General features: G+C 47.2%; 1 protein-coding gene across 4 annotated transcripts in view; it reads left to right on the forward strand.

Annotated features, from left to right (window-relative positions):
- Nucleotides 1–20,675, forward strand: part of LOC105687567 (solute carrier family 12 member 4) — a 35,975-nt gene extending 15,300 nt beyond the window's left edge. For 2 of the 4 annotated variants that reach the window (XM_012403323.3, XM_020853184.3), the window contains exons 2-13: nt 9,524–9,621; nt 11,041–11,304; nt 11,452–11,637; nt 11,873–12,108; nt 12,266–12,447; nt 12,637–12,798; nt 13,616–15,054; nt 15,151–15,258; nt 15,739–15,765; nt 16,434–16,774; nt 16,862–17,001; nt 17,108–20,675. In XM_012403323.3, coding sequence (XP_012258746.1) covers nt 9,524–9,621; nt 11,041–11,304; nt 11,452–11,637; nt 11,873–12,108; nt 12,266–12,447; nt 12,637–12,798; nt 13,616–15,054; nt 15,151–15,258; nt 15,739–15,765; nt 16,434–16,774; nt 16,862–17,001; nt 17,108–17,199 — 3,275 coding nt within the window. In that variant the 3' untranslated portion in view covers nt 17,200–20,675. Of the gene's footprint in view, nt 1–5,910; nt 6,825–9,523; nt 9,622–11,040; nt 11,305–11,451; nt 11,638–11,872; nt 12,109–12,265; nt 12,448–12,636; nt 12,799–13,615; nt 15,055–15,150; nt 15,259–15,738; nt 15,766–16,433; nt 16,775–16,861; nt 17,002–17,107 lie in introns of those variants that run through there. The other 2 variants (XM_048653978.1, XM_012403325.3) reach the window with 2 other exon arrangements.
- The last annotated feature ends 1,764 nt before the right edge of the window (nt 20,676–22,439 follow it).

Raw genomic sequence — 22,439 nt, forward strand, 5'->3', positions numbered from 1 at the left:
GTGTTTCGTTAGGCGTTCACCGATCCCTCGGAAGATTCCGACGACCTGTATAATTCCGCACGTCGTACGTATAGCCTGCGAAACTCCGTCGCGCCGACCGACCGCGTCGCGACGCGACGCCCCCCTGCCACGTCCCTCCGGATCCTGGGTGAACTCGATATTATGGGAAACGGATTTTTGAACCTTAAAAATCAGCTTTTGCAAGCCGACCTTGAACACCTGTCCCCTTGTACCGATAATTCGATTATAGCTTCCAGGGTCATAATCGATGTAATACTCGGCAACCGGAATTTCACAGAAATCAAATAATCGCACCGACACGGTGACGCGCTCACGTAGATCGTACACACCGGACTCCTCGATGAATAATAGACGCGTAACCAGCCCTGAATAAAATATGACGACCCGCGTTGCGGCGGCAGCTTCGCATTGAAATTCCGAACAACTCGAGCAAAAAATAAAATAGAGAAACGGGCAACCGTTCGAAACAGAGGATTCGTCTACCCTTTCACGTACAGATTTGCAACCCTATTCTTTTCGTATCGTCGCTTTTATTTTCGCAATTCTTACCCTGTCCGGGTCGTCGGGTCCCGATCTTACCGGGTAGGCGGCTTTCGCGATTCGTTACAGCGTATTCAGAGCCTGGTCAGACGAGAAATATTATTCGCGGGTTGGGTCGGGTCTCTTTCGGCGAGATAAAAGTCGCAAGGTATTACCCAACGATACCGCGTTGGCGGAGACGACCGATAAGAAAATTGAAAGCGGACGACAAACATCACCGTTCCATGGTGCAGGTTTCGTCGATAATTTTCAAGCACACGATCGACGGAATTGTTTTGAAAATTCCTGACGGCCGACCGTTACGGCGCGTATCGCGTTATCTGAGAAATATAATTATTCCCATGCAGCTTATTCCGATCGATCATTTACATGTTATTAAACAGCGTCGGCGTTTGAATATAAATTAGATGAACGCGCGCGGGTTCGTTAACTTTCGTATAATTCAACGACGTAATAACAACAACACAACAACAACAACAACAACAACAACAACGTCGACGCTTTGGTTCTCGTCGTCATTGTTGTTCGATTACGTCGCCGACATCGATTGCTCGTGTTGACGCGTCGTCGGGCGCCCAGGATCAACTCGGACCGCCCGGAGGTCGAATAATATTAATTTTTTTCACTTCCGTGATCGCGTCCCCGTGCGAAATGTATCCCCCGGGATGAACGAGAGAACAACGAATGTGGTAAGAAAGATGGAGTTTCCTCCACCTCCCTTCTATGCGACCAACAGCCATGTACGCAGGTACGTACGTACTTACGTGCCTACGCTAGTGGGTCGCGAAAAGCGAAAGACTCCGCGAAAGATGGGGTCACCCCTGCGGATTCGAAAGTCACGTCGAAGGTGCTCCGCGGGGTTCGGATCGGTGGCTCTTTTCATTTTATTTCTCTCTCTCGCTCTCCGCCCTCTCCGCCCTCCCTTGCTCTCCACCTTTCCCGGGAAATATGGAATTCCCAAGTTGTCGGAGCCTCGATCCCATTAACGGCCAATTTTCCATCGCCTGCCTTAATTTCCGACCCTCGCGCCGATCGGATCCCGAGACAACGCGACGAAGCGCCGAATAAAAAGGGACCCCTATACGAATGACGAAATAAAATTACCAGCGGGACAGTGCGGACAATTAAAAAATCGGTACAACGATACAACGGAGAGACGAATCGAAACGAAAAGCGGACTCCCTCGATTCCGCCGTGGAGCGGTGGAGGTCAAAGTTCGATACACGAATACTTCCGAGGTAAGCGGAACGTACGTTTACGCAACGCGCCACCACCACTCCTCCGGCGGACTCACCTTCGTGCGCGCCGTGCAATTATTCAGGATCGAAGCGACTGCATCTTTTACGAGGACGCGATCCAGGTGAAGGTCTTCGGAGCAAGGTTCGCTAAATACAAGGCCCTCTATTAATACGATACAGCGGAGCGCGGGAAGGCGGTGAATAAAGGCTCGCGTCGATCAATCCGCCGCCGCTTTCCGTACGTATAAGTCGTACGATGCAGCGCTACGTGTTCTACCGATTCCACGTAGGTAGGTAATAGGAGGACCGCGTCGACGCGACCGCGACACCGAAACAGCGCACCCTTACCGCCGCATCCTCTATGCCGGATGCAAACTTTCTCCACCCTTCGATCCCCTCCGAAATTCAACGGCGCGTCACATCGAAGGCATCGACGGACCTCTCTCTCCCCGTCTGCCGGTCCGATGTATCGCTACCGATACTCACTTCCGCTCCTCGTCCTCGTTTAATCGCCCGCAACCCCTTGATCTCCCGCTGCGGGGTACTCGCCGCGACACTCCGCCAAGGACCGCAACTCCTCTTCGGTGGCGACGTTCGAGTACCCGTCCTCGGCGACCCGGGCCGAGATGAGAGTATCGACGAACGAACGGAGCGCAGAGAGGATAATGCCCCGCCATCTTCCGAACCCTGGATCCCTCCGCCCTCCTCTCGGAGTCCCGCGAGGCCCCTCCGACCGTTCGGGACTCTCTCACCGGTCACTCCCGACGACGAGCGGCCTCCTCCCGGCGGAACGAAGAAAGGGCAACGCAAGGTCGGCGCACGCGATACCGAGATATTCCACGTACCCCGATACCGGATACCGGGTCCCGGATCCCGGATGCGGATAGGAATACCTACCTACTCGCTCGTTCGCCTCCCTTTCGGTCCGCACCTTCTTCGTTTCGTACGTCTGATAATTGGATACGTGCGAGCGTACGAGGTGAGGCGTAGGTCAACGTTTCCGCGGACGTGTGCGGGTACGAAGGCCCACGGTACACGGCGTACGTACGTACTACTCGCATCTACATGTATAGGGGACGAGACACAGCTCCGCTGTATCGATCCAGCGGCGGTGGGGCGTCGAGGGAGACCCGACGAATGGCGGATTCGCCGTTCCGACGGAGACGAAGAACACCGGAGCCTCGGATGGCCGGGTTGTGGATGTAGAATGAGGCTGTGCGAGTGACTCGGTTTGCTCGGGGTCCCGGTGGTGCGTACATCCCTGTACATCGCCCGCGAGCCGAGGACCGCGCGTCGAACACTTTGCTCTTTAAGGTCCAGGATCTTTTTTCAGTTTTTTCGCCAATTTTCGCGTCCCTGCTCTTCTCCCTCCCTCTCTCTCTCTCTCTCTCCCTCATTGCCCGAAAACCGTTTCCAGCTTTCGATTCGGAAGCGGATGACGAGCGCCGATTCCAAGCCGGGACGATAATTCGGTCCTCCCGATTGTTCCCGGTTCCCCGACAAATGTTCCACCGCGCCGGCACTCCGACTCGTGAGTCCAGTTTCTCGAGCTCCGGGTGCCCGGTAGGCACGATTCTCGACAATGAGAGGAAAGTAGCGGCGACACCTTCGAGTCGACGTCGCGACGACGTCGCCCTGCGGCGACCCTTCCGCTTTTTCGGCTTCCCCCCGGGACGAACTTAGCGCCGGGGTTCGCGAAACGCGCGCCTAGGTCGTTAATCGCAGCATCCCCTCTGCGTGGATCGTGACGTCACAATCACACCGTCGCGTAAGCGGTTCGAGGTATAGCCGCGTTACGTAAGAGTCGAGGGTGCAACCACCTACTGCCCTACTTTCCCCCTTCGGTCTCCGCAGCGTGGCGCGCGAACCCTGGGGTCCGATACTCGCACGTACCGACCCCGTTAGCTATATGTTTGTACGATTTGCGTGGGGAGTATCTTTTTTGCGCCTCTCGGAGGAGCCCTTTCCGGGAGCCAAAAACGGGTACAGAGATGCTCTCTATACGGAGTGGCCCCTGACTCGACAATTTCATCCGATCATCCCCTCGAACGAAAAGTACTTCATGGGGGGCAAAGAGATTTCAATACTCGGCCTTATATTTCTCTCGGACGACGCCCTTCCGACCTTTCACTCGGCGCAGTTCGAGACGAGAGACGACGTCTCCGACTCTCCGCGGCGCGAGCATCTGGCAAAAAACCTCCTTTCGCGATGAAATATCCCCCCGCGCGATACCGTTGTCATTTGTCGTGATTTTCTTCGGTCCGGCGAAACACACCCTTGTGGCGAAAAATCAACGAACTGACCGGAAAGAGCACCTTTTGCCCCGGTGTGTCTTCGATCGTTAGCTGTTCGAAGACTCGACATGTACGGTGAGTTATTTTCTTCGTTTCGCTGATTTTCAACCATCGCGAGTCAATGTCCGGAAAAGTGTGAAAACGGAGGATAATTACGACCGGAGACACAAGCTTCGGGGATTCGCGTGGATCGTGACGTAAATCTGGCGTTATACACCGTGCGAACGAAGATTCGAAGGGGCGTTCGAACGACATGTACCCGGGTATCCGAACCCTCGACGACGTATTCATTTTTGAACGACGATCCGTGCGAATCTACGGGCGACGGTATCGCTACGCGACGCGCGCGTCCGCCCCGATGTTTTCGAAAATAATTGGCGCGAGCGAAACTCGAGCTCCGATGAAATAATTTTCAAATATCCGATGCCGCCGCCGATCGATCCCCGGTACCGGGGTCTACCCGTATCCAATCCGCGTTGACGGATCGGCGGTGGCATCGGAGGGAAAGGCGTCGGCGTTGTAGAGGAGAAAAACTCGCTGACGCGACGACAAGGGCGCCAACTGACAAAGACCGGGTCCTCAGAGGCGATCGAAACTACTCGAGAAATTACAGGGGTAGGCGTCGTACGACGATCCGCGAACGTGTGCCGGTGCGACGCACCGTCGTCCCCCCCCCCCCCTTTTACAGAGCGGCACCGCGATCGGACCGGTTGAAACGTCCGATGACGTCGGCGGGTCCGCATACGGATATACACGCCCGTACACCCGACGGACACCGTCCACCTCGACGTACGTCGAAGAAGGTCTCGCCAAGGTCTCGCGCCCGAGCGACACTCGTCCCCGACCGAACCCGGGAGCCGAGGGGGAAGAACCGAACGGTGTGCGCGTTTCCGTAATCCTCAGGTATATTCACCCACACCCGCACCCGCGCACACGCGCGCGTATCGACCTCACCTGTACACCTATACACCGCGTGCCCCGCAAGCTCTGCCCTATATGTGGCGCTCGACGGGCGACCGGATTCTCGCTTAATAAGCACGTGGGTTAGTTTCCGGCACTTACACCCCGCCGATAGAGCATGGCGGCCGAAGGGATTTTCATTTTCATTCTCCGCGTATGATACGGGTAGGCGGTGGTATGCGTACCGCCCCCGACCCGGAGTCGAATATTTTTCGGCCAGGTTCTACCGACGCAAGCCTCTTCGAACTCGACGATTCTCCGGGATGCGGATCACCCCTCTCCCTCCACGAATCGCCACCGAGTACGATTCGTTTTCAAGGTCACCCCGAACGTACGCAAAATGCGAGCAAAGCCCTGTTCCTACGGGGAGTCCTTGGTGGACGATCGCGCGGGGGGGAGGTTCGGGATTCGGGATTCGCGGTTCGCGTTTCGCGTTTCGCGTTTCGCGGTTCGCGCTTCAATTCGGGCCCGCGCGGGGTTACGGGCTGCGAGCCGAAGGGAAGAGGAAGGGAACAGGGGGGGGGGGGGGGGGGGCGAGGAGGGGGACGCGATGCGGGACGCTGGATGCTGGATGCTGGACGTCGGAGGGTGACGGGGATCCAGACGAGGGTGGCGACCGAGCTTTTTGGCGCAGGCGTGGGGCTGGGGGTGGGAGAGCGGGTAGCTCACTGCGCCCGGGATACGCTCGACGCCCGAGAACCGCGACGAGCCGCGCGAGGGTGTCGCGAGCCTTGCCTTACCTACCTTACGACAACCTTGCACGAACGATTCTACCGTCGAACCAATCGAATATCACTCGACCGTCCGGCGTGACCGTTCGCGGTGCAGGACCAGGGGGGAAAAAAATCGGCGAGAAACGAAATAAATCGGGACGGGAAAAAGGGGGGGCCCGCCCAAAACTAGGGGACTAAGCCGGTTTCTTTAATCCGCCGCTCGATAACAACTGTAGCAACAATAATAACAACATTAACAGTACCGATAATAATATTGATAATAACAATAATAATAATAACGACGACGACGACCACGACGACCACGACGACGTATTCGTAATTGAGGCGAAAGCGTTGAAACCTCGGGTCTAAACTAACGATATCTCGCGTAGTAAGATATTAAAAAAAAAAAAGGCAGCTCGAGGTGAGATTTTTTTTTTCTTTCTCTGTACAGGCAAAGTTACAAAGAAGCCAGAGATAAGGGTGGATGTGGCGAGTTTGACGAAGAAAGATGCACAAGATACGGTTAAAGTGTTAAAATCGGGGTGCTTCCCCCTCCCCGAATTCCCTTTATTATCCCATTGCGGCGTGCGGGTGGTTCCCTTTTTTGGATAATATCAACCGATCGACCGACCGAGACGACGCATATTCGAACGCATAATCGTCCGTGAAAAGGCGAAGGGAAAACTGTCAAAGTATCGAAGTTCAAAGTGAGATAAATGAAATATACGCATACACCAGTGTCTACGTGTAACGGCTGATCACCGATCTGTGTCGGCTCGGGTTTTTGGGCTCGCCCGATTCCGTCGAATCATCGTCGGACCTCTTCGTTCTCTCGAACACTCGCGAAGATAAAACGGAGGAAAATCATCATCGAGAAGGCGAAAAGGTGTCGTGGGTAAAGTAAAAGGTGATAAACGCGATCTCGTACAGGGCCAGCAGCCGCTCGTGAAGGGGCGATATAACAACGAGTGATATCTGTAACGGAGGGGCAAAACTCACCATGAGCGAGGGACCGTCGAAAACGAACGCCAACGCGGGGACTCGGCTAGATATCGGTACGATTACACGTTACGTGAAAAGTGTCACGGTGTGACCGAGATTCATTCCATATTTCTTCCATCCAGATTTTATTTTCCATTTCGCTATGATTTCCTCGTCGGTACGGGTTTGGATCGCGCTCGATGCTCCCCCGTTCGACGTATACCTACGTGCGTGTAGGTGAAATTGAAGAGCGTGGAAAAAATAGATGATAGGCCGTCGCGGATCCTGTTATACGACGGATAAATTGCAGAGCCGATACGCGATCGCCCTGTGATCCCGTGCCGTCCAACGCGACTCTGCAATAATAATTCTCTTTGGCACCTCGTTCGTCGGCGACACGACGAGGATGACCTCGCCCGACGTCGAAGGTCGGTCGCTCGAAGCCACCTCTGTCATTGCGCGGCGGAGGAAAAAAAATAAACAAACAAACGAATCGTACGTACGTACACTCGTCGCGAGGTACGTTCGCGCTTTCGCAGCTGAAGACCGACGGGGAAGGCTGAGAAGAAACGCCGAGTGACGAGGAAAAGAATGGAGAACCTAAACGAGGGGGAGGAACGTAAGAGGATACGGAAGTGCGAAGACCGGCCTCGCGATCGGGGCGGCGAACGAGATCCGCGAGCACCCCTCCCCGAGATCGCTTCTCGGTCTAGTCTCGCGCGTCTTCGGCACCTCGCTACCATCTCTACGGGGTACGATGATTCCATCGAGTCGAGGACGATCGGCCGCTACGCGATGCGTACCCACGAGACCCGGAGATCGTTGCGTTCGCGACGACGATCGCGACGATTCCCCGACACGTGCAACGATCGCCGGGGGATCGTCCGAACGGGCGACTCGAACCTGGAACCTCGGTCCTCTCCGCGGATGTGACGTTACGTCGTGCGTTACGAATCGAGCGTCGCACGCCGCAGGTGATCGATGCGTCGTCCCACGGTATCGTACATCGCGTACGTCCACCCGAGGTGCGCAATCTTGCGATCGCGATCGCCCGCGAGGATCTAACCGGCGGGATGTAAGGGTGTATCGTGTGCGAAATCCGCAGAGCGCGCCTCGCACCCGAACGGGTCGCCGTACGTGTGTTGCGTATGACGTTGGAACTCGAGCGAACTCCCGTACAGTTGGTGCAGGTCGGCGGAACAAGGGGGTGAGAGGTGGACGAGGCTGCGCCGCGACGGTAGGACGGGACGACGGGAGAGAGATCGATGCGGAGTGCCGAGTGCCGAGAGCGGAGAGCCTCAGCCTCCCTCCGGTGCCCCCGCCTCCCGCCTCCCTCCTCTCGTCGACGGTCCACCGGGCACCCCTGGCATCCCCTCGCCTACCCCACGACGACCCACCGACCTATATTTTACTTGAATTTGCGCCCACCTGCACATCCGCCAAACTAAGAGGGTGACCGGAGGGTCTTTGCCTCGCGCTGCTTACTCTTCCCAGCCTGCAACTTTGCTCGCTACGCCCTCAAAGTTTATACAAAGTTTTCACCTCGTCTTTTATTAATACCACCCGCACTCTTTTCGCAAAAATCCATCCATCGCGTCTACGGACGATATGTAGAGCGGAATTTCGCATTTCGGCATTTTCCTATCTTTGAATTATTTTCCAACCGATGTCCCTGCGGTAGTCAACCTTCTCATCGACGAACGCTCGAATCTACATCATTACGTCGAACTTTGACCTTCGATTGTTCCAAATTATACGTTACGTCGCTACTCGAGTTTCACGGTTCCGAAGATCAGGTTATAACTCATCCCGTGGTGGCCAAATGCCTCGTGAAAATGAACGTTCGGTCGGTCGCTTTTCACTCACCGCACCAACCGCTGCTGCGTTAGAGGTCGAATGTATCGCGGACGAAGCACGACCGTCCAGAGGGACGAGCGCGTGTCCTTTCTTCGCTCGTAAACGTTATTTTCCGAGTGCAACCGCGACGACAACTCGCGAGAAATTTTTCTCAAACGTTTCCAGGATAGGAAAATGGTTCGGTTGTCGTCAGAGGTCGACTCGCAAACACGGTGATGGAAAAAACAATATTTCCTTCAAATATCGCCGCCAAAATGAATCGTATCGCGGGTGTGAAACGGAATTCACACGGAATACAAATGAAGCGGAGAAACGAATCGAAAGAAAATTCATGCTGCCGACGGCGGCGACGAGAACGATTCGGCACGTCTAACGACGAGTCGGAGTTTAAAGGCAACGAAGAATCGCCGGATTAATTTTATTCCGGGGTCACAGCGCGCGAGAGAATGCGACGTAAGCGTACTCGGGACGGGGGATTTTCTCACCTGCGCCGATTCGGTAGTTCGATTTGTCCATGTCCCGTCGCAGAATAGAAAACGTTACCCACCGCACCATGTACCTACGTACGTCGAAGCTTCGGAGCCGCGGAACCGCGGAGCCCTCGACTCGGATATCTTATTGGCACTTGGCCCGGACAACGTTTATCGACGATCGCGGTGATTCGCGCCGAAAATAAAGTCTCAGCTTCATCATCGCGGCCTTCCTCGATTCCGCTGTATTCGCTGCGGTATTACCGTTAGAGAAGATCAGTCGTGAAAAACGGCGTTCGCCCCGACGTAAAGCGATCCGATCGACTCCGAGTCCGATAGTCGAGTTTCATAATTCGCTATTTCGAATCTTCGTTTCATCTTTTTTACAAAAATCGATCAGCCTCGGTGAACAATCGTGTAACGTTTGATTTCCTTTCGTTTTCCAGGTGATGGAGGGGGTGCTTCCGGTGACGGGGAACCCTTCGTGGGTGGTAACAATTCCGAGAAGAGATCGGGATATGAAACGAACCTCTACCTCTACAGTGTGAGTACGGTGAATCTTGAAGTAATCGACGATCGTACAAGGGTCCCGTCCTCACCCTGCTAACGGTGATCGCGGAGTTGCGGTACGTGCGTTACGGTACCGGGACACCCGGGTCATCTACCTGCGGAGGAGTGCGAGACGCACATCCGCGAAAGTGGCCGTCGCCGATAACGTGAATCGCGATCTAGACTCGACATCTCTATCTACCTCTCTATCCGGTCGAGGCATTTTTTCCAATTCGTTTGGCACCATCCAGCCACCCCCTGTAACGCGTGCCTCGCTCATTTGTTGGCTTCTATATGTATACGTTGAACGTTAACGCCGGGAGAGGGGGAGTCTTCCGAGGGGGATGCGAGCTACTTTGCTAGCTGGCTGCCTTGACGACAAGTGAATCGTAAAACTTCGACCGGGGCACGTGAAACCTTATTGTAACCGGTCTGACAATGAGTAACAGGTAGCTATCGAGTGACTGGTTAAACCGAAGCTAACTGCAATAGCTGCGATTTCCCGCCGGCTGCCGAGTTGAATTTCATACCTATTCCATTCGTACTCGACGCACACGTATATTTACACACGTGTAGGTGTACCTACGTACGCATACGGGTATACGAGTAGTGGCGAACGCGACCAAAGAAGCTTATCGTGAATTTTCTCAGCGAAGCTCGCTGCGCAGTTTTCACTTCGTTCGACGCAACGCTATCCGCTTGACAATTTCAGCGGAAACTTTCGAGAAAACGTCAAACAAACCATTTCATCTCCCAAGCGTAACGTCGACATCAACGACGAGGAGCTTATGAACTCACAGCGCGAGTGTACCCACCTTTTTTTTCCAAGTTGTCCTTCGACCCGACAACCGTCCGAACCGATTACAAAACTTCTCCACGTTTCCTCGCGTCTTCAATTGTATTATACCTTCGCGTTTCGCTTCATTTTGTTACCGACAATGAGAAAATTGGAAAATACCATAACTTGACGCGCTTCGTTCGAAACGGAGCCTTTACCTCTGTCGTTCCGTTACGCTGAATTATTGAATTTTCCGCAACCCCTGACCTTAGACTCTGGTCAGCGGTCGTTGGTAGCACAATTACCCCTCCCATTACAGTCGCGGGGTCCACGTCGTTACAGCGAAGTGGAATCTTCGCTCTACGTGGCTCGTATAGGAATCGACTCGGCTGAATCCGGAACAGCGACAGAAAATACTATACCTGTATTCATTTCGCATCACCGCGGTGATCCAACTACATATGTATATACGGTATATTATTTCGTATATCGTATCGCGAGGATACGAGCTTTCCGATGTTCGCCTACGACGTGTATTTATTTATCCTGAGGGATGGTGATTTGCACCAGCTGTAAAATTCTAGAGTCCGCCGTCCTTAATTGCTCATGGTTCTACCTCCTCCGTGATTTCAATAGGAGGAAATGGAGGATCGGCCTCGTATCTCGACACTTCTCAACAGCTTGGCAAACTACAGCAACACCATACCGGCAGCTACAGATCCGGACAGCAAACCGGCACAGCCACCGGGTGGTGGGGCTAGAATGGGAACCCTGATCGGAGTTTATCTCCCCTGTATCCAGAATATTTTTGGCGTTATCCTCTTTATCCGATTGACATGGGTCGTCGGAACCGCGGGAGCGATTCAAGGATTTCTCATCGTGCTCTGCTGCTGCTGCGTCGTAAGTTGTTTCCATTTATTCTGGTCAATCCCGTCGTGAAAATAGAGGTGGAAAATAAAAAAAATATCCGTAAAAGTTATTCCTCGTTATATCGCTTGGAATCGCTTGGAATTGACTAACCGACGGCGCGAACGACTTGTCCCACAGACCATGTTAACGGCGATCAGCATGAGCGCTATCGCTACCAATGGCGTCGTTCCAGCCGGGGGATCCTATTTCATGATATCGAGGAGCTTGGGACCCGAATTCGGAGGTGCTGTGGGAATGCTTTTCTACATGGGAACGACATTGGCAGCCGCTATGTACATCATCGGTGCCGTTGAAATCGTCCTGGTAAAAATCTAACGTATACAAATGAAACAAGGATCCGGTCGAGAGCATTGCACCGCATGCGATCCGAGTAGAATAATTGAATTCCATGTGAGACCGTAGAAAAATGAGAACCCTGGAACGGACAAACTCAACCGGTCAACTCCGGTCATATCGGAGAGCTTTTTTTCGATTCCATCAGATAACTCGGTTACAGACGTACGATTGATAACGGTGCGACGTCCCCTTGTGTTTCTAGACGTACATGGCTCCGACGTTGAGTATATTCGGCGACTTCACGAAAGACGCTGCTATCATGGCCAACAATTTTCGAGTCTACGGGACGGGTCTTCTGATGGGTATGGGTACGATAGTGTTCATCGGTGTCAAGTTGGTCAACAAATTCGCGACCGTAGCCCTTGCTTGTGTGATCCTCTCGATCCTCGCGGTGTACGTTGGTCTGTTTTACAATATCAGTGGCAGCGAAGCGCTCAAGTGAGTATGTCAGGTATATCGCCCCTACCCTGAGAAATCAACGCCGAGCTCGATCTTTGAATTCCCATCGAACTATTTCGCGCCTCTCAGAGACGAGAGCTTTTCCGGGTGCTTTTGACGTGCACTCGGACGTGACCTTGTCCGTATGTCATTTCAGAATGTGCGTTCTTGGTGAGCGTCTATTGAAGGACGTCGATATGGTGAATTGCACGAAGGCGACCAACGGCTCGTTACACGAACTATACTGTCCCGACAACAACCCTTGCGATCCGTACTACGAAAATCACGAACCACGAATAGTGAATGGGATCCACGGCTTGGCCAGCGGCGTCTTTATGGGTAAATAGATATTTCGTTACGTTTGGTCGCTTATCCGGACAAAGCCTGGCAACTCTCGCGTACGATCGGTGCGTGTCGTATACCTATAGATCGTACAGCTTCGCAATCATTCCGAACGCGTGAAGAAAAATATCGATTTTTTACTCTGCTTCGGTGTTTCTTTTGTCTTAAGTGGTTTCGATTTTTCAGACAACATATGGGGAAGTTTCCTAGAGGAAGGGCAATTTCTTGCCTATAAAAACAAACCAGAGGATGTGGATAAACTTTCGTATCCGACTTATAATCAAATCCAAGCAGACCTCACGACGACCTTCACCATTCTGATCGGTATTTTCTTCCCCTCGGTCACAGGTGAGCATCAAAAGAATGAGAACGTGCGGCTGATTCGGTTTAACGTGGCCAGTTCCGAATTTCCGCCGGACCAGTTTATTTCGAGCGGCGAAAAAAACGTGAATCGTCCTTGCGGCCACTCCCTCAATTTTCGAAGCTTTTGTCCGTTTCCCGGATGATCTAACGGTTTTTGGATATGTGAAATTATCCGTACAAAGCTCGACGAACGTCGAGCGAGGCCCGGAGGTGCTTCCCTCAACGATTTTGTGCGCGAGCTTTTTCGTAGAAGCGTATGATAAACGCACGTCGCGTTATAGGCGTTATTTTCTGCCAAGTAGAGCGGACAAATTCAATTCCAATGAAATATCAGCAACAGCGCTACGTTGACCTTGTACGTCCTCGCGAATGCCCTTTCACTAATTTTCGCACACCTTTTTCTTCGTATTATTCGACTACGGCATATCGCATACGTGAACCGATAACTCAACTTGTCCTTACAATCGATTCGATACTCTCGTCGCTGCACCGAATTGAATTGAAGAAAATTATTCCATCACCCCTCAAGTTCTTACCGCCGAAATTGGAGAGGAGAAACACACACACACACGTAACAAGTAAACCGGGTTGATTGCTCGGGTGCATCGTATAACCCGATTTTTTCAAGAGGTTTGCGTATTACCGCGACGGTGCGGTAGTCCGTGGAGATCGTGTCAAGTGTAGCGGCATTATATTCAGCTACCAGTCGCGATGTCGGTTGATAATTGGGTTACGTGAAAACTAACTTAAACGAAGCGAGAACAACGTGAGATATAGCTTTCATGTAATATTCCATCCGCAGGTATAATGGCGGGTTCTAATAGATCGGGAGATCTGGCTGACGCTCAGAAGTCGATCCCTATCGGAACAATTTGCGCTATAATAACGACATCGGTGGTATATCTGTCCAGCGTCTTACTCTTCGCCGGGACGGTCGACAACCTCTTGCTGAGGGACAAATTCGGCCAAAGTATAGGTGGCAAATTAGTCGTCGCAAACATCGCTTGGCCAAACGAATGGGTTATCCTGATCGGATCTTTTCTCTCCACCTTCGGTGCCGGACTTCAATCTCTAACGGGGGCTCCCAGACTCCTTCAAGCGATCGCTCGCGATGGAATTATTCCGTTCCTAGCACCGTTTGCATCGAGTTCTAGCAGAGGTGAACCGACGCGTGCTCTGTTGTTAACCGTCGTGATATGCCAGTGTGGAATTCTCCTCGGTAACGTCGATTATCTCGCCCCCCTTCTCTCTATGTTTTTCCTGATGTGCTACGGGTTCGTAAACCTCGCCTGCGTCCTCCAAACCCTACTTCGTACACCGAATTGGAGGCCGCGATTCAAATACTACCACTGGAGTCTCTCGTTCCTGGGGCTCTCGCTGTGCGTTGCCATAATGTTTATGACCAGTTGGTATTACGCACTTTTGGCCATGGGAATGGCCGGGTGCATGTACAAGTATATCGAGTACCGGGGTGCTGAAAAAGAATGGGGAGACGGTATCCGCGGTCTCGCCTTGTCAGCGGCAAGATACTCGCTCCTTCGACTCGAAGAGGGCCCACCGCATACGAAAAATTGGCGTCCGCAGATATTGATTTTGGCCAAACTTACGGATGATTTGGTACCGAAATATCGCAAACTATTCGCCTTCGCTAGCCAACTCAAAGCTGGTAAAGGACTCGCCGTTTGCGCGAGCTGCATCAGCGGGGACTACTCAAAGTCATCGGGTGAAGCGATGGCCGCCAAGCAGAGCCTGCAGAAGACCATGGACGAGGAAAAAGTCAAGGGATTTGTCGACGTGTTGGTAGCGAAAAGTGTCGTCGATGGGCTCAGTTGTCTCGTGCAGACTACCGGACTCGGAGGAATGAAACCCAACACTGTTATTTTGGGATGGCCGTACGGATGGAGACAGACGGAGGATGATAAAACATGGAAGGTATTCTTGCAGACGCTCAGGAGCGTCACGGCGGCTCGTATGGCGCTCCTTGTACCCAAGGGGATTAATTTCTTTCCCGATTCGACGGAGAAAGTTGTCGGAAACATCGATGTATGGTGGATCGTCCACGACGGTGGGCTTCTTATGCTCCTTCCGTTTTTGCTGAAGCAACATCGTACGTGGAAAAACTGCAAGATGAGGATTTTCACCGTTGCCCAGATGGAGGATAATTCGATTCAAATGAAAAAGGACCTCAAGATGTTTTTGTATCATCTCCGAATCGAAGCAGAGGTCGAGGTAGTCGAGATGGTATGTGACATCCGATATCTTTGACTATCGTTCGATCGACGTGCATTGAGCTTTCTTTTTTTTGCGGATCGAGCAACAATCCAAAATTCATTTCAGATGGATTCGGATATTTCCGCTTACACGTACGAGCGCACACTGATGATGGAACAGAGGCACCAAATACTGCGAGAACTTCGTCTGAACAAGAAAGAATCTTTGGGCGTCGTAAGTATCCTCAGTCATTATTGATAAATCAATCGAACGACAACTTTCATTCATACTTGGCCCATAATCTGATCTTGAATCGAGTTCTTTCGTAGCTTCGCCCCGTTTGTTTCCCGTTCTAATGTTTCGAGTTTTATTCTCTTCGCCTCAATTCTCTCCGGCAATTCTTCAAGCATTGTCAGATCATTCAATTGGCATGCATTATTTTTATTCAAACACGTAGGATCCCGAACGAATTGCAATTGTATCATTCGTACGGTGTAGGTATACAATGTATATACCTGTGTAATATCGAATCATCCCGGTGTCAAATCTGTTCGTCGTTCATTCATTTGAAAATCTTCCTTTCTCTCTGTCTACACATGTAGTATGTACCATCGGTATATGTGTACCTCTTACCTGTATGTATGTATAAGAAACTGGTCAGGTAGAGACACTGATCGAAATAACTGTGTTTGTTGCGTGCTCGTGGCGGATAAGGGGCGGACATTGTTGGACTTCGACGAGGTACTTGCTGAGGAAAAATTACCCTTGGTTTGTCAGACACCCCGAAAAACTCCCGAATGCTCCCAAGAAGCCGTTCCCCCACTCTTCACCCAACTGCCGATCTTACATCTATACTCCCTAAGATTTATGCGAATAAATTGATTTTCTCTCTCGCATTCGTGTTCTTTATCGTTTGATCGATCGATTGCCGTCTATACATCATTTCTAACTTTATCTTATGGATGAAAGCATAATCTGCACGCAGTAAATGTCGAACAAAATCCTAGTCCTGGCTTTTTTCTATGCACTAATTTTATTCTTTCGCTGATACTGTCGGTACTGCGCCGCAGCGCTCGCATCTAATTTCGGTTCGATTGGCTGACTTCGAAGGCTTAATTATTCCATTTCATTTGCTGAAGTATTCGGAACAGAGCCATTTTCACGCCAATAGCTCCCACCTCGTTAAAAAATTATGACACCCTCATAGTTCCCCTCTGGCGGTACAATAAGTGATGTGAGATATCCCAAGACTAGTTTATAGTCAGTCTTGCTTTCGAACCAGCTTTATAATATAATTATTCCACGCGAATGACTTTATGCCTTTCCAAACTATACAATCCGCACGAATTACAGTATTACATACTGATAAAAGTCATCCTAAAAATTTTTCGTTTTTTTCATCAATTTAGGCTCAAGCTATAATGGACCAGTGTCACAACGTGGATGTGAAGACAGCGACCAAGGTCCGATTTCAGGAGCCCTCCAACCAGGGGGTAAATCAAGCCAATGGAATCGACGAGGCACAGGAGAAACTTGTTCAAGAAACGGAATTAAACGGAAAAGATTTCGAGGTAGGTGACTCTAGCGAAAAGGACGGCGACGGTAGAGAAACGACGGAGGAAACTTCTCGCCTCGTCGGCGGTTCCCCGAAAGAAGATAACAGGGAGAATAACGCCAAAGAAGCACGGGAGAGCGAGGACGATGGTAAGACGGGAAGTCCGGTTACCAAGGAACCCGATCAATACGTTCCGTGAGTTGATCGTGAAATTTTACAAATAATTATCGTCGTTTATTCGTAAGCTATATTCCAATTTTCATTCGCACTCCTACACTGCAGGGACGAGGGTAATGTGCGGCGGATGAACACTTCCGTGAAATTGAACGAAGTTATAGTGAACAAGAGTCACGACGCTCAGTTGGTGATTCTTAACTTGCCAGGTCCGCCGAGGGACACGAAGATGGAAAAAGAATCAAACTGTATCCTTATAATATATGTATACGTATCCGACGCACAGACTCACAAGCTACATTTGTCATTTCCTTAACTCGATCCAAATGGAAAATTTCTCTTTCGGCACTGTAGACATGGAGTTCCTCGAAGTATTAACGGAAGGTCTTGAAAGAGTGTTGATGGTAAGAGGCGGGGGCCGAGAAGTAATCACCATATACTCGTGAACAGAAGTGAAGTGGACCAGAAATAATAAAATAATAACATTTTCACCAAATCCAAACCAAAAAAAAGTTTGCCCCCCACACCGTACTTACGATAAAATAACGGTACTCGTAACTTGTACCTATTCTACTTCGCGCGAACAACCGTTACTCGTTCCTTATTATTGTTATGATTGATGTCATCCCCCTTATTTTGTTAATTCGTACTATAATTTTTCTAATTATTATTATCGTCGTCATCATTACCACTATCATTATCATTATTCTTGTTGTTGTTGTTATAATTATTGTTATACATCGTGTTATCGTTGTTTTAGCAATTCTCCTGCACGGCCATTATTATCCGTTTTATTATCCTGTAGTAGACAATGATCATTCTGCCAAGTTACAATATTACAATAGACAATCTAGCGAAAGGTAATTGACTACTTTACGCATTTTTTGTAGTGTCAATTCGGTATAATTATAAAACAACTAACGCGAAATTTCGTTGTAGTTATGCCTCAATAATACATCTACTTTCACTTTCTACTCCTGCTGTTGCTGCTGCTGGGACACAGGCGGTATGCATACATAGATATGTGATGCATCACATTATATATATTAATATTTATGATGCGAAGATGGTAAATTGTAGTAAACATATATATAACTGCCAAACTCCGGAAAGAATGAAGAAAAAAGAAACTGTAAATCTATTATTAGACGGTAGAAGTTTTTAGATCACTGGCTCGTTTCGAGTAAAATTATAATCATATATAAATACGCTCGCGTTGAAACGAAAATCAAAATTTTTCCGTGTTCAGAACGAAAGTGTTTCAAAGATACATGATCGTACATTAGGGTGGTCCCACTTGGGTTATTTTTGAATTTCAACGCACTTCTGAGCTGGTTGTCTGCAAAAAAATTCAAACCAATTCACGATCAATCCCAGGCTCCTAGCTCGATTCGAAGTGGTTTCCCACTGCTTCCTATCGTCTCGATTGAATAACGTACGACTTCATTTAACTACACGGTTAGTTTTCTTCTCAGGACCGTGTTCATCCAAAAAAAAAATAGAAACTTGGCTATTCTCTTAGAATTTTCGAATTGTACAAGTCGAATTAGTCAAGTATTTTACCAAAACTTTACATATATTTTTTTCAACACATAAATGCATCAGATCTCATAGGCATACGAGGTTTCATTGTACAATAATTAATAGTTATCATACATATGTTTCTTCCACGATCACATATTGATAGAGAATCTACAAAATGTTCATAAAATTTCTGCTAGTACGGATTAGAAGTCCATCAAATTTGAGTTTTGTTTAAAAAACACAATGATACGGAGAAAAAATGATTCGTCTGAAGATATTCAGCCTATGGAAGCGTTAAAATTCTGAAATGATCGAAATAAGGATCAACCTATCAGATACATCCCACAGTATAGAAAATTATCTGGACATTTTGAAGTACTTTATAAGTACTGAACTGGAAATTTAAAATGAGAGGCTCACTTTTCTACATGCGTCGTCGTTAATACTGTAGAACAAATATGAACAAAAAATAAAACTAAAAAGCCAAAAAAAAGAATTACAATACGCGTACATAGTTAGAATCCTACCGCTTGTAGATGGTGCCTAGGATATCTAGTCTCTATTAATTATTAAGGAGGAGTCAAGGTGTATTGAGTATACATAATAGCTACGCCATATTATAGTGTACTGCGTACGTCCGATATCTGTTTAGCAAAATGATGAAACTTCAGGTACTTAAAATATTATTACCTGTAGTTGAGAAGATTTTTGAATTACGCACGGCGATGTAATAGCAAACATTTCATTATACCTACATACGTTTTCACGTTTACTTTCTATTCTGTAATTTTTTTACTCAATTCTTATTTCTCCTTGGTTGATTCTTTTATTTTATCCTCAGAGACGCAGTAACTTATAACAATATTCGATTATATACGATTACTTCATCCATTCGCACTATACATACATATACACTGATATACTTTTGCACATACCAGTGACATATACATATTACAACAACGTAAAGAATATTTACCGGCCATAATACCGTGACTATAATTGATATAATCGATCGTCAAATTTCATGTCCCTATCTATGAATATCATCGTACACGTAATTGCACGTACCGTATGATACACACTGGTAATGAAATACAATTTCAACTAGGTATATTTATTTATTTTTTTAGAATTGCAAAGGTTTTGAATCATTGCGCTAATCTTCTAAAAAGATTAACAAAGATTCACCGCAAATCTGTCATTATAGCAACGTTCTAGGGTATGTCCAAACCAAACGTTTTTTTTTGTGCTCTCGCTAGTAGAAACTTATTGTGTGACTTGAAACGGATCTTCGATGAAGCAAAAGTTCGTAGCTCAGCACTGAGGCACCGATTTGACTCAAAATTAGAAACCATATTATGCTGTGTTCACCTGGCGCTATTTGCGAGTGCAAACTCATTTATACTGTTACTTACTTTCGAAATTGTTATATTAAATTAATCATGTGTCGACGCAACCCTCACGGTCGGACTGTATCGACTACCAAACAAAAAAAATAGCAATATTTCCGAATCATCGTTTTCAGTTAATAAAATACTATTGTCCGTGTAAACATTCCACATGCGTAAAATATGGCGAACTCAATAAAAATACATTATTACGTTTCAAATCTCAAGTGCAAAAGAAGATTCACCGCTGGCATCTCTAAACAACACACTTTTAAAGTCACGCCTCAACAAAGAAGGGACTTGTTTCAGATCACGTACTAAAGTTTTATTCGGTAAGAGTTCAGGAAAAAAATCTCTTCATTCAGACAAACCCTGAACATCGTCAATTACAAGCAAGAATCATTCATCGCGCATACTGAAAGTCATTTCGTGATTAAAAAAATAACAATAATATTAAAATTCCATTACCTGTATAGCAATTTTATAGGGTAAATTTAAATAGCAAAAAAAACAAAGAGCATTATAACAGGTGTTCACATAGTTAATTCCATTCGGTGTCGTTTGCATGTTGTATTTTAATTTGTATTATTTATTATTAATATTCCTATGATCCAACAATTGTTATGAAATACACAATATATATTATGGAAAAGAGGGATATATACAGATATACATATAAATGTATTTTACGCAAACTTTTTATGCACAGGGATAATATGGGAAAACTGGCCGCTTCATACGCCGCGCACGTCAAGTTGACGCTAGTCAGTCGTACAAAGTGGTCAATTTCCACACATTGTCCCTGTATGTACGTATAGAAAAATATACCCATATATATGAAAAGAAAATATTATGAGATTTATTACGTAATTATTCGGTGTCTGTAAAACAAAATCAGAAAACCATTATTGGAAGACGATAAATTTTACGATTGTTTTATTCGAGAGAGAAATTTGACGATGCAGCAAATTGACTGAATATGAGAGTCAGGGGATGGGAAGCAAAAAAGATAGAAATAAGGAAAACGTATCGTTGCAAAATATTGGAAAGATTCAAAAAATAAGTAAAGAAAAAATATTACTATACGTACGTATTATATACCCACAATATACATACTTAAATAAATAATCATCCAACTCGTCGATGTAAAGTGCACGGACTTTCCAGCAATAGTATAGCTAGAAACACAGAAATACTCGACTATATATGTATATATATAGTTTATAAAAAAACGAGGTCGATATACGATGTGAGAATAATACATTAATTCAGGGGACATGAATCAAGTGTGGGTATATTAATGTTACTACATATTATTGAGCGTCACGAACAATCGCGTACGTATTCACATCCACGGATAGTAATGCGGTGGCACGAGCAATAGTTATGCATACATAACACCGATATATTATATCAATGATACATAATAACATATAATATACTTGTAAAAACCAAAGCCCCCAAAGAAAAGATCATATTCTAAATTCATAAACGCATTGATTGTTCAATACACTATGCGGATATTTATAATCATATTTCTATATACCTATACGCCTGTAATTCTATACAGTCGAAAAACACAGATAGTGTAAATCTTTGTTCATTATTTCGTTAATTTCCATATCAATGAATCATAATCGTTTTCACAAATTCACGTAAATATCATTACATAATTTTCAGCTAACCGAAGTATGGTACTTTATAAACTCTTTCAAAATCATTCTTACATTATCATAAACTACTGCCGTTTCTATCACTTTTTTATCTATTATCAAAACCCACGATTTTTGCCTTATCAGTTATCGTCACGCATGCCTCATTATGTCGTAATTAATTATGACATAACGCACGTGCGTCATACCCAATATGAACGTGATTAATTCATAATGATTACGGTGGGTTATGTACGAAGCAATATAAAAAAAATTTATGTATTGTATACCTAAAGCTATTGGCACCGAATACACTGTAAGGATCGCGAAGGTATACAGGTATATAGGTATAAGGTACTAAATAGTATATGTATACTATACATATACAGAGCGGACAACGTGAAATTGCGCACCCAGATTTTGTGCGCAAGCGTGAATCAAAACGGCAGTCGAATTTATCATCTGCTAGCGTGTTGTACCAACAGCCTCAGATTTCAGCTGTAGCTGTCAAATTGTCGATCACCAATACAGCTGAGATCGCGGTATTTAAATATGACTGAGATATGTTGTGGCAGGTGAATAATGCGACACAAAACCAGACACAGATAAGTAGGGTGGCATAGCATCAAATAAAATTGATCAATTGAATGAGAGATTAATTAAATGTCGACAGAAATACACTCATCGAAAAGTTCAGGTTAGGTCCTTGTATTTGACAGCTAAATCTGAAAGCGGAGTGTTGTTGGACATTCTGCGAAACAAATGCCGACGATCGCGCATGTGCAAATGGGGTGCGCAATTTCACGTTGTCCGCTCTGTATAAAAGTTATATATTGTATACATATGTATATATATATATATATATCATATATATGACTTTTAGTGTATAATATACGTATTATACACTATGTTGTATATTAAATATATGTACATTTATCGAGAAAGGTCGGCAAAAATTTTCAACACCTCTGTATTATCCGTAAGAATATTGTTAGATCTGCGAACTGTATTTTAATCGAGTTGAAATCTTTTATGTGTTAGATTACAGTTATTCGATCGAATATTCATGAACATTATCGAACATGATGATTGATCGTCTACGTATTTTATGAAAACCAGTGG

The sequence above is a fragment of the Athalia rosae genome, chromosome 4, assembly GCF_917208135.1.
Source record: "Athalia rosae chromosome 4, iyAthRosa1.1, whole genome shotgun sequence".
NCBI classification, from domain to species: Eukaryota; Metazoa; Arthropoda; class Insecta; order Hymenoptera; family Athaliidae; genus Athalia; species Athalia rosae.